At 38.5% G+C, this 13,682-nt stretch overlaps 1 protein-coding gene across 1 annotated transcript; it reads right to left on the minus strand.

Moving 5' to 3' along the window:
* Window positions 1-7,184: 7,184 nt before the first annotated feature.
* LOC126354061 (tubulin beta-1 chain-like) lies at window positions 7,185-10,925 on the minus strand. Its single transcript, XM_050003428.1, has 3 exons — window positions 10,607-10,925; window positions 8,343-8,807; window positions 7,185-8,183 (listed from the first exon to the last, which is right to left on the minus strand). The coding sequence occupies exons 1-3, from the start codon at window positions 10,661-10,663 to the stop codon at window positions 7,362-7,364; spliced, it is 1,344 nt and encodes a 447-aa protein (XP_049859385.1). The 5' UTR covers window positions 10,664-10,925; the 3' UTR covers window positions 7,185-7,361.
* Between the last annotated feature and the right edge of the window lie 2,757 nt (window positions 10,926-13,682).

Genomic DNA, 13,682 nt, shown 5'->3' on the forward strand with positions numbered 1-13,682 from the left:
GTGAAGTTTGCTGACAACACAGGTGTATTGAAACACCCAAACACATTCATATCAAACACCACCAGAATAGTGGAACAGGCTTGTAATGAGTTCCCGAGTAACACTTTAACCCTTTATCTTACCAAAATTCATGATCTGCATACAATATTGCTACCATACTTTAAATAATTTTATTCAATACAGCCCTGTGGCATTATCTGCTGGTGTAATGCATCTAATGTGAAAAATGTATTTATTATATAAGAGCATGCAATTGGAATATTCTGTGAAGTTGAATACTGAACATCTTGAAGAAGCCCTTCAGTAATCTAATAATTCTTACATGTACATTCCAACCCCTATACTCACCAATGGTATTTGTGCCTAATAATAAGACTGAATTCAGAATAGACTCTGCAGTTCACAACCACAAATGAGAAGTAAATATAATTTCCATGTAGATTATCCATCCATCCCTGTCAGAATGAAATTTTACACTCTGGTGCAATGCTTTGCTGATAGACAACTGGTAGGAGTTTGTAGCTCTTCATATGTTCAAATACAAAGTAAAAGAATACCTCATCAGCCATTCCTTCTACAGTGTATTATAACATTTGGCCTCAGGAATGTAAATTCATGGTAACTCTAATGTTCTTATTAACCTGATCTTGTCATTGTTTGTATAGAGAGAGCTGATGGTGGTCTAAGTAAAGCAAATACCTTGAGATGTCAGATATAAACAGCAGCAGAGTAGTATACAAGAAATGGCAGTAACTTTCTTTCCCAAGCTAGTCCACAAGTAATTCCTGTGATTATCAGTATGACTAGGTTAAAACTATTCATAATCTGTTGATAGTGTAATTTATAGAAGCAGCCTGCCAAGACTAATTTTGCCTGTTAATGTGTAATTTGACTTACTCTACATCCTGAAGACTTCTACATATTGGGATTTGAACTGAGAGGCGATTAACAATCTGTGCTCAGAAAAATGAGTCACTATTCTATCACAGATCCATCTGGTTGCTGATTATATTGATATATACAACTATAGTTGCTGAAGATGTATAAAGTACTATCACAGATAAGTTTCTCAGAAACTTTTGGAAAGGTTGGAAGGAATGGGATCAGTCTACAGTTACATGCTTGCAGGTTCTGGCAATGGTGGAGACACCTACCAAACAATTTCATTAACAGCAAAAGGTTGGGAGTTGTTCAGGTCTGCGGACAAACTTTGCGCATAATGGCATAATTGCATTATGCAATGGCACAGCAAGCCATATTGCACCAGAACAACAATTACACTCATTGCCGATGCTATTGTGTATCTTTTTAAAGATTTGAAGAGAATATCAACGGTGTTTGATGGCTGGCTGTCACCAAGGACAAGTAAATGTGGGAAAATTTCTAAAAGCAATGAGTTTGCTTTGGCCCTGAAATGTCTGATTTGCTCCACTGTCACCTAACATAAAACCATTGCTATATCATTTTTGGATTTCTTAATGACTCAATTTTTTCCCCATTTTGATGTTAACTATGGGGTCAGTAGTCTCCATAACCATTCATCACTACAGCTGAAGTTATTATTAAGCATTTACAATAACCTCCAAGCATTCTGACTAGCTGTGAATATATTGAAAACTTAAAGGGTTAAGATAAGACAAGTTCTTTTATCTACCACTAAAGCTCCTGTCAGTGTTAAGGTGTCCTGCAACATCTCTTCACCACAGGGGTCTCCCATGAACAGGGAACTACATTCATATAATAGAACAGTACATTGTGCCCAGGAAAACAGTTCATGCTAAAGTTATGGTAAAGGGGAAGGAATGGGGTGCACATTGTGGATAATAGTCTGTACCTCATATTCGTCACCTCGGCAATGAGGTCAGTCTACTGCAGAAGCAGAAGGAATTAAATTTTCTACAGAAATGCATAAGCATAGCATGGATTACTGTAAAAGGCATGTAATGGGTCCATTTTGTATGTGGGAGACTTGAGATGTCCAGCAGAAAGTAAGCCCGGAGTACAATTTCACTTCCAACAGCAATGCCAAGCTCTAATTGTTTGTTTAAGGACTTTAGCTTTCATCAGAATGAGCCATTATTTTACTAACTACTCTGACTAGCATGCTGCTGAGAAGAGTTATTCCCCAACAATAATGAAGAGCTTTGAACATATCTGTATCAGCTGACAATATCCGGCATATTTCACAAAGCATGCAATACAAGTCAGGGCAGTTTTGAACTCATTCTTTTATGCTGTCAGCAGATTTAATGCAAATAACATTAACATCACCAACTGAGTCAACTTCTGCCCGACGTACAGGCAAAACTCGTGTAGCATCCTTTACTTGCAACTGCACTTTCCTTACAAGTATTCTGATAACCTAGAGGTGATAATAGTACGAAACAGTCAGCAACCGAATTAAGAGCAGTCTATGCCTACTGATAGTCACTGCATACACACAACATTCCACACTCAGTTTAGTGTTTTGGCTGCCACAGTGCAATCTCAGTCCAGATACCAAAGCCTGGCCTCATGGTGAAACATCCATTTCTATGTATGCAGCAGTCAATGTGTTAAGCACACTGTATATTAAAAAGATTTTCAGCTGCTTGTCACCTTTGCTGAAAAAATGCCTCGCGAGCAGCTACTTTAATAATTACGAATGGATGATACCTTTAGTTGTTTCAATTATTATAAACTGAATGCCAGTATTGCTTATCTGGCAGTCAAGTTTCAGCATGGCTAGGACCACAAATAATTAAACATACTGTTTTATAACATAACATTGCAATGTCAACCTGACACTCAGCTTTCTTGGAAAAATTATGTTCATTGTGTAAATACACAGTTGTCACATGCGTTTGTCACCCTACAACCTTGCCGCACACTTGCAAATTCATAAAACTGTCAGTACATTTAGAGTATCGCATTCACAAACATGTCAGTGTGTTCTTGAATATCTATTTCCCACACCAGCTGTTAATGTAGGTATTAAACTGACCTTATATTTTATATTGTTGACTACACAGAGTCAGCTATAAAGCCATCCTCAAGCCTGAGCATAAATCAACGACTGGTTGCTTAGTTAGGGCAAAAAAAAAAAAAAAAAAAAATCTTGCAGAATATAACCCATTAAACACATATACCTGGGTTAAAGTCAGTGTATTTCCTTCACACAATTTTACTAATTTCGAGGAACGTGATGTAACAGCAAGCACTTCTATAAGAATGAAGGTTACTTTTAAATCGCTTTATGTAAGTGTGCTATGAATTGCAGTTGTGCTGCAGATACCAGTGACTGATGTTCACAAGATCCAGAAGATTTTATACAGTAAGCATTTTTTTAGCAACTTCATAGTCAGTTAAATCAATGTACTAAAGAGGTAAGTCTCTACAGGAAGTGTAACCTCACAGAAGAAGATAGGGTTTGGAGGGAGGGGACGCATTCTCCATAGATAGATGCACCATTCATTTCTCTCAATACCTACCTACTTACAGGCAGATATTATGCACTGTTAGGCACATGCTATAGTCACATATGGTCTCTGCATTAATCAATTATGCTTTAATATAACTCAATCATCCCTAATGATTGTGATAATCCAGTTACCATAATCATTTCTTCTTTGTTTACAGTCTTAATAATATGTTGTGAGGCTATTATACAGTCTACAAAATGTGTCATGGCATGTGAAAAATCAGCTAGCACAGCAGCAATGTCATTCTCTACCATCAATCTCTGCACACACTCTCCTATATATGGTTCAGTTGGAACTGAAATTATTTACACAAATGCTGCACTTTAATACTGAAAGCATCTAGAAAGTATGTAACATTCCTGGTATTTCTTTATGCACCGTTCTAGACAAGGGAACGAAAAACAAAATGGGCTACATGCACATAATGAACATACTTCCAACTATTGTGTCCACAATGAGAATGTGGTCTTACAACCCACCTTAAAAGTTCAGTGCTCCACTAGAAAAACATCCTATGTCTCTGGGCATAGTGTGGTTATGCATAACAAAAGACGAGTAGGTATAAACACTAACGACACTTAAACACCTGAAAACCAATATTCATGGGCAAATTTTAATTAATCGATTTATTAATTTATTTTGAAATAAATCTCAGTTTTCTTGACATTTAGAATACATGAGGGAAGTTTATCATTAATAAAGTCAGTGGCATTTTATTATTAGTCTACCACAATGAAATAGTTATGCAACAGTATTTTCAGATTTACTATCTCAGTGGTGCCACGTAACTTGGTCAAGGGCACACCCATTTGTGGACATGAGACAACACCATCTTTTCCATGAATTGGAATAATATTTGCAAACGAAACTCACATTTTGTTCCACCAAAGCAGACAGATGTACCAGTCTGAAGTGAGTCAAATACCCAGAGCCATGTCATGGCAAAGCATTCCAATACTACTCACTCCGCAGAAAACCAAGACTGAAAAAATATTTTCAAATCAAGTTATCCTAAGAACTCTTAGGTAAAGCTGTGATCCTTAAGGTTAGTTTTAACACCACAATGATTCATTGGTCCAAGTCCTATTGAAAGTGGTATATCGTTGCCAGCCTGGCCTTGAAATTGACTTAAACAGTTACAGGAAGACAGAGTTCAACATGAACTGCAAACCACAGTGCATCATATTTACAGTAACAAACATTATCTGCTTTTAATTGATACTTAATCCTACAAGTAACCAGAAATCAAAACTCAGCTCTTCGGATCCACAATCAGGTATTAGCCACATTGAAAACATCTCAGTAGAGGTAATCAGTTTGAGAAATCAACAATAACAAAAATCAAACAAGGAAGCACTTTAATGTCGTTTCAGGTAAGAGTATTTCCAGGTGATTAAAGTATCTTTGGGTGGCATATCATGAATTAGAGGCTGTCACCCAAATTCAGTGATGAATTCAACAATTATTTGAGTAACTGTTTGAAAGCAAGATTTCCCAAGTTTCCTAATCATTTCCTAGCCAAAAATATACATTTAATATAACTTCAAAAAAATACTTAAGTTGCCAGTCTCCAAATAGGTTCAACACATATCCGAACTGAAATCGGTTTAAATGTAATGAAATTTTTATAGTTCATACATATAGAAACTTTCTTGAAAAAAGTGTGTAAAATTGAGATCTCTTTAACAAATATGAGTAAAATACTATCTCAATCTCTTTCGGCTAAGAATCTATGTATATATTCTGCAAGCCACTGTAACTCCAAGGTGGAGGGAAAAACAGTTTACATCCAATAACTTGTCAGAACTGAGTTTGGCTGTTTATAGTGAATTTTAGTAACTGTAGGTCATGACAACCCTGTCACACTGGATAGCATCCTTTTCATACCTCAGTCTGTTTATCCACTGTGGGTATGGGAAAGGAGCCAGACAAATATTTACCATACAATAAGTGAACAGCCATATGCTTTAATAAGTTTAAAGAAACTGGTTTCAGCATCTCAATAACAGCATACTCAAGCACAAAGTACTTCACATACAGGCAATCAAATGTCAATACAAGTGCTGGAGCCATGATTAGATACTGTGTATTTGCTTTTAGACAACAATTGGTGCTGTAAAGTCTTCAAAGAAAGCAGTCCACAGGTATTCACAGTTGAGGCATTGACAGCTCTAGTATGGATGTATTGATATATCTGATTATCTACACATGAAGTGCATAGGGGCCTAGATATGGTGTTATTGCGAGCCAAACCTGGTAGTCTCAGTAACTTCTGAAAACCTATGCTGTCTCAATTTTTCTTGGTACATACTTGCACACCTCACTGCAGACACCAGGAAATGGTCAAATCAAGTAACAGTTACAAGTACTTACCAGCCAACAAATTATGATTCACAACAGCACAAAGGATTGTTCCAAAAGCATTTTATATAATCAATAATGGACTTATTTTGGTATGCAATGCACAGCTTCCAAGGCCAAAATGTATGAAAAGGAAAGCTTCTCAAACTTATTTTAGTTTAATGGATTGTCTGCCGATTTCTCACCCCCCTCCCCAAGTGGAATGATTACTACTCACCCTTCCCTCAAGAGAAACGTTCTCAAAAGCAGATTTGGAAGTCAGGTGGTCTGCATATTCTTAATTACAAGTTCACCATTCAAACATCAATTAAAACTGTTGTATAGACAACATCTACACATTCAGCAGCACCAGTGTGCAGGATTAAAGACGACTTTCTCTTCAGCTAAAGCAACCAGACTACACACCCACAAATGAATATTAAAAAGCCTTGGAATGATAGACATTCAGCTCAAAGCTTTAATCATTCTAGTCGCAATATGACCCATATTGAAGTTTTAATTAAGTTTCCTGACAGTTAATATATTATTGTCATATTGATCACCAAACAAAGAAAATAGATAAGTAAACAGTAACACTCCATAAACATTTATCATCATCATCTATACTAACACATGGAGTTCTAATCTTGTCAGAATATCCACACTTAAAGATAGTAAACTTCAAGACTTGTCTAGTTTTTTTTGAAAATTTGCTTCACAATCCCCCACTCACTTCAACCCACCTTCCTTTCCTGTTGAGCTACCAACTTTAGAAAACTTTATTTTGTATCAGCTCATTTCCACTAAAAATATGGAAGTAGTGCAAACAGTGCAGACATGGAACCTTACCTCCGACATGTCCAATATGCTTTGAAACTTAATGTTGCCCATTTCTGAAGTACTTTAAATTTGACCCGTTCTGTAATGACCACCATAAGAACGAAGATTTCAATGAAGACATCCAATCAGCAATACTTCACATGGAAAGCAACAGATTTGCTGGTGGATTAATTTCTTTTATTAACACTTGGCAAAAACTAGTCAATTCAATGTCCGAGCAAGGAAGCATTTAACCTCACTTTCCATACAAATAATGCATTACCTAACACAGAAGACAAACCCTATATACTACACATGGTTAGTTTCCTACTTTGTGAATACTTCAGTTTTACTGTAGCTGGTACAATTTGTGGTAATTGGGAATTAACTGAAGCTAGTGAACACTAAGTCAAGATACAGATCCAGTTTTAAGACACTGTGTTGCAGAATGGCCAAGAAATTGGTCTACGTTCTTGAATCAGAAAGATTAACCGAAATAATTAGCATTGTGCTCTGTTCACTAGTTCAGAAATTAAAGTCAACTATGGCAAAGAAAGCAGTCACTTAGATAGAAAAAAAGATTTATTACAATGAAAAATTAATTTACAAATAAGTTCATTAAATTTGTTCTCAAATCAGTCATAAGCAGTAAGCCATTTTGTTAAGTGTTCCATACAATGCACAAAAACACATTGCTGAAACACAGCTAACTGCTGCACACAGGCAGGAATGTTACACTGTTCAGTTTTCTTCAACTTCTCCTTCCTGTTCCTCATCAAATTCAGCATCCTCGTCAGCTGTCGCCTCCTGGTACTGTTGGTATTCAGAGATAAGGTCATTCATGTTAGATTCCGCCTCTGTGAACTCCATTTCATCCATGCCTTCACCAGTGTACCAGTGGAGGAAAGCCTTTCGGCGGAACATAGCAGTGAACTGCTCCGATATACGCTTGAACAGCTCCTGAATTGCTGTAGAATTACCAACAAATGTGGCAGCCATTTTGAGTCCTCTAGGTGGAATGTCACAGACTGCCGTCTTCACGTTGTTGGGGATCCATTCTACAAAGTAACTGCTATTCTTGTTCTGGATGTTCAGCATCTGCTCATCTACTTCCTTCATTGACATGCGACCACGGAACATTGCAGCCACAGTGAGGTAACGACCATGACGAGGATCACACGCAGCCATCATATTTTTGGCATCAAACATTTGCTGGGTAAGCTCAGGTACAGTAAGGGCACGGTATTGTTGGGATCCTCGTGAAGTGAGAGGAGCAAAACCTGGCATAAAGAAGTGGAGGCGAGGGAAAGGTACCAGGTTGACAGCTAGTTTACGAAGGTCGGAATTAAGCTGACCAGGGAACCTCAGGCAAGTTGTTACACCAGACATTGTGAGAGATACAAGGTGGTTCAAGTCTCCATACGTTGGCGTTGCAAGTTTGAGGGTGCGGAAGCAGATGTCATACAGTGCCTCATTGTCAATGACATAGGTTTCATCTGTGTTTTCTACAAGCTGGTGAACCGACAGTGTTGCATTATAAGGCTCAACAACTGTGTCTGAAACCTGGAAAGAAAAGATACTTTCAGCTTTTTATTTAACAAATTCTATATAGAATTTGTGTAACAAAGTTTTAAAATTTCAACTTCTTTGGAACTTTTATCTTTAAATTGTTACACTAAGTTATTAATTTTATATGATGGAAAGTAGGAAAACCATAGTTACCTTAGGTGAAGGGACGACTGAGTATGTGTTCATTATCCTGTCAGGGTATTCTTCACGGATTTTTGAAATAAGCAGAGTTCCCATTCCAGATCCTGTGCCACCACCCAACGAATGGGTCAGCTGGAAGCCCTGTAGGCAATCACAGCTCTCTGCCTCCTTCCTGACAACATCCAACACAGAGTCCACAAGTTCAGCACCCTCTGTGTAGTGCCCTTTTGCCCAGTTATTACCTGCTCCACTTTGTCCGAACACAAAGTTATCTGGCCTGAAAAGCTGGCCAAATGGCCCAGATCGTACTGAGTCCATTGTGCCTGGCTCCAGGTCAACAAGGATGGCACGAGGAACATATTTTCCACCAGATGCTTCATTGTAATACACATTTATACGTTCCAGCTGCAGGTCTGAGTCACCATGATATGCACCAGTGGGGTCAATGCCATGCTCATCTGAGATGATCTCCCAGAACTGAAACAGGAGACAATTATGTAATTTACAGCAGAACTTAAAATTGTTTTACTTGCTTGATATACGAGGTCAAATTACAATATGTGGAGGTCACTTAACATATCTGAGACCTATAATACAGTCAACGTTCTTTAAATTTTCTAAAAGCTAGCACCATACTCTAATTACAGATATTGTACACTAATACACTACATCGAAGATTTTCATGTAGAATCTTTAAAGACGATATCTAACACTCATTTACAGTTTAAAACAGGGCTACTGATATTAAGTACAGCATGGAGTGAAACATGTCAGGGCGTCAATATGTTACATCCACCGTCCTCATTCGTATCAGCCACTCAAGTGAACACACAAAAAGTGTTTACGAATTTAAAAGACGTATGATAAAGGTTGCTACCGTACTCACTGAAGACAGCGAACATACTGAAGGAATTAGTAGACACGTAAATACAGGGCTATTATTTTTATACTAATTTTAGACAATCCCTACGAACGCACTATTTCGCTGTTAACCGAACTACTTCGTGAGACATTTAACACGATGGTGTATTTACCAAGCTGATACTAAGGTAATGTTGAAACACAATTATTTCAGACTTAAAGGCCACATTATCACGCGTCTCTTCACACGCATTTGACATTACTAGCTATGAGGACTCTCCCGGGTAGCCGCAGCTATAGTAATACATCTTCTAAAGAAAACTGCTTACAGCAGTAAGCTGTGTTCCTCCTGCAAGATGTCTAGTCTTTATTTCGCACCATTACATATTATAATAACCTAACTTAGTCTGATGCGTCGAGTAAATTCATACAGTAAGTACTGGCACAAAGCGATTACTTCGTTATTAATGAAAAGGCACAAACACTTAAGCTCAAAATACTGTTTACTATGAAATCTGTAGAGCGATTCACACAAATCGAAATGCAAAATAAAGACAGGTTAGTTGCTCTTGCACTGGTGTGGAAATTAACTTCATGAAGTCTCTTAACCGTCGTAAAAAATTCGCGAGGTGTCATCTACGGCTACCACTCAAAATTCAAAATCGACCAATAAGAAACCAGGGCGCACGAGGTCACGTGTCGCGCGGGAACATATCTACACGTATTACTTCAATTTATATACGCCCTGTGACTGATCACAAATTTAGAACATATTCACCAGGAATAAGATTCAGTTCAAGACTATGTCGCTCTGAAACGATTTCCTTTTCTTCCTATCCGCGTGTTAATACTGCAAGTACGCAAATTAGAACATTTCCTTATACTTAAGATTATTATAACCTAAGCAGAAAATTTAAAACGTGTAGAGTTCAAAATCAGCATCACGAACAATCTACTTCTGAAATTTGCTTTCTGCGCATAAGAACTTCGTGTAACCCTCACAAGCACAGCAACTGCAGAATGCCTTATCACAAACCGCGAATCACGTGCCGGGTTAACAGGTTGCACCGAACGGCGATAAAACCAGCACTTTAACAATGCGAGGTCCTTTTTTTCCATAAAACAATTACGAAAGTTTAAACTTTCGGCTCTGCGGCAATAATGAACTATCCGTTAACACCTGCATCATGATAAGGTAGACAAAGAAAAATAAGCAGAGCGCCTTATTTCAATAATTTAACGGAGTAATAAAGGAGTATCTGAAGGATTTTTCCTCCAGAATGAAAAAGCAAAGGAGAGAAGGACCAAGTAGTTACAGCAAACGTTTGTGTAAACCGTTAACAAAAATCATGTGTACCTGTCCGGCGATTTAACGAATACATACTCAAAAAGTTAAGACACAGAAAACTCCTTACCTTCGCTCCAATCTGGTTGCCGCACTGACCGGCCTGGATGTGCACAATTTCCCTCATGGTTATCTACACCACACGAACCAACGTAGCAAGTACTCACGAACTCTCCGCTAACGGATCCTCAACTGAGAGAGAACAACGCCCTGCCGCCGTAATATCCCTGCCGCCTGCCCTCCTATTGGTGGAGCGCGGTGACGCTCTCGTGACGTCGTTCTTCCTACGCCAGTTCTTTGAATTTCAAATATCTGCCCGCAAGTAGTCCCGACCTAATAAGCTGTCAAGTCGTAAGAACTACCAAACAACGACAAAACAGCGATCGATAAAGGTACCCTTTAAATACTATGCAAGCTTTAAATACTATTGCCCCACTGTAGTACAGATGGCGCGCAGTTCAATTGTCTGCCATACTTCTCGAAGAATCCATACTTACGTTACAACGCGTGCGCTGTAGTTCGCAATTTGCTAGCATTTTTAGGACTCGCCGTTACGAATCGTAATGTTACTGTGTAGGAGCGCCGTCGATGTGGAATAAAAATGTTGCTCGAGTATTAATTAAAGGATCTTTAAGAACATATAGAGAAATTTTGTTTCAGTAAAGAACACACCGCCAACATACCAAAATCCCGGTTGCTGCTCAGAATTCAGTGACTACATTGTAATTTTAAACTGGACATCCTTTCTCCCTTCGCACACATGGGTAATGCTGCACTCGTCAGTTGTAGGCAGAGCGTATCGCCTTTTTTCCGCGTTCTGTTTTATCAGTTTGCGATTGCATTACATGAAGACACACGTGTCTCTCCTATCTCCATTCCATTTTCACCATAGGCGTTATGAGGTCTTCTTCTTACTTCTGTTCTCTGATCCATTTGTTTATTTTCGTGCCTCTCCTACTAATTCGCAACATGCACAACTCTCCCCATTCATATTTTGTAATAATTCCAGGTTAGAAGTCCTTGTTTTAGTCAAAATGAGTAGAACACATTCATTGTAAATTTTACATTGAGGAGACATCGGAATCACCGCACTGAAACTTTATTATTTTTCCCAGTATCATTCCAGGTCAATTTTGTTTTTTACACATTTTTTGCTGTTATCTGATAGCTGTCAGTTACCGGTATGTTTTAGAATATCAAACTGATTATTATAATTGTATAGCCCAGTTTATTTTCTTATAAGGATATATGAAGCGCTTTGTTATAGCTCGTCTCCCCGCGATGCAAATACAGCAGTGTAGTCCAGTAAAAGAAGGAAAACTATGGGAAAAATTATTGCAGTCGCAAATTCTTGTACGGTGGTAGAGGGAGTGTAATGAATAACATACTAAAAATCCTGACCAGTGGTGTATAACCATGTGAGCGGAGGGGGTTTAAGGATCACTTTTTTGTTTTTCTTAACTGTCTAGAAAAACACTACTTGTAGCGAAAATGTTTACCCGTAAAAAAATTAATTCTATTTCCTACAAGAAAAGGTTATATTCATTTTTTCTCTAGGAGTAATAGTTCCGTGTTTCACGGGATGATAAATCGCAGATTATTAAAAATAGTGTTTTAATGGCGTAAAATTTATGTATATTGTTGAATAACGGGATTTGAGAACAAACGCTAAATTTTTGTGCCACATCTAAGTGCAGTAGAACGGCAGTAAGGGATAAATTATGTTTTGGTGGTCAGAAGCGTGAGGGAAGGTAGGTCGCCGGATTGTAGTCTGCAAAATGAAGAGTGAGCAGGCAGTTCCCCTTCCTCTCTAGTGCACTACATCACAAAAAGCAACAAGATGTTTTACAAAGTTATATCGATCCTTGCGCAGCTCGTTAAGGGGTCACTGGCGAAGTAGTGTGCAGACGTGCTTCGAGGTGTTTTATTTTCCACATACTGTATTAAAACTACTTGGGATACCGATACGAATTGCTAATAATACAAACGCATGTGGACAGAATCTACGTAAATCTCTGTTCTACAGTGCTGTAGCGTTCTTCCGGGAAAGGCAAATTCTCTCATCGCGAGTGCTGTCCACTTTTCAGTTTACAGACAGACCATACCTCCCCAGTGTTTCGTTTCAAGTTCTGTCAGGTGGCCGGCCGTTGTGACCGAGCGATTCTAGGCGCTTCAGTCCGGAACAGGGCTGCTGCTACGGTCGCAGGTTCGAATCCTGCCTCGGGCATGGATGTGTCTGATGTCCTTAGGTTAGTTAGGTTTAAGTAGTTCTAAGTCTAGGGGACTGATGACCTCAGATGTTAAGTCCCATAATGCTTAGAGCCATTTGAACCATCTGTCAAGTGAATAAGCAAGATAACTTCACAGAGCTCATGTTTATATAGTGGAGTTATTTTCAGTTTAATAAGTGTGTATTTCTTTGCACTTATTAAAGGAGCTGTTATGTAAATAGGCCCAACTGCTGGCACTGTCAAATGCCTTCTAGTACTGAAAAGCCTGCCCATGCTGTCAATACGTATTCGACAATATCGGTTTCATTGTCTCCAACTAACAATAGCTGGAATACTTATCGCACCTAGAGGATATTAAAGTGCATCACCCCACCCTCAGCTCTGCCAACGTCTGAAGAGGCCGATGGACAGAAATAGGTCTCCGAAGTGTTAATAGAACTTCATAAAATTCAACACAAGTCCAGCAATGGATTGTAGCAGATTACTCTTCTTTTAATATAACAATCAGACATATTGACTTCCACCTTGCAAGATATTCTGTGGATGTATGGTAAGTGCTCCAGTGCGGCCCACTCTACAAGTGCCAGCAATTCCTGAATGGAAGAGGTTTATGCAGTCTTCCAGTAACACAGCTGATGATGAGAAAATTGTCGTAACTTTCTGGTCATTCTTTAATTCACCCGCAAGTGACTACAACACAGCTACATGGATTTACATTATACTGTCAATGACAGACAGTAGCGAGTTCCCTTTCCCACCGACACTGCATAGGTCACTGACATCACGCAAATTAAGCACTTTTTCAATCATAGTTAATGGCAAAGTATATTACATAAAAGCTCACTTAACAATTGCAGATAAGTAGTCAGTAACCTGAAAGTAATCTGCTACATAAGCACGAGTTCAGTGAAGTTA

This window comes from Schistocerca gregaria, chromosome 3 (genome assembly GCF_023897955.1).
Source record: "Schistocerca gregaria isolate iqSchGreg1 chromosome 3, iqSchGreg1.2, whole genome shotgun sequence".
NCBI lineage: Eukaryota > Metazoa > Arthropoda > Insecta > Orthoptera > Acrididae > Schistocerca > Schistocerca gregaria.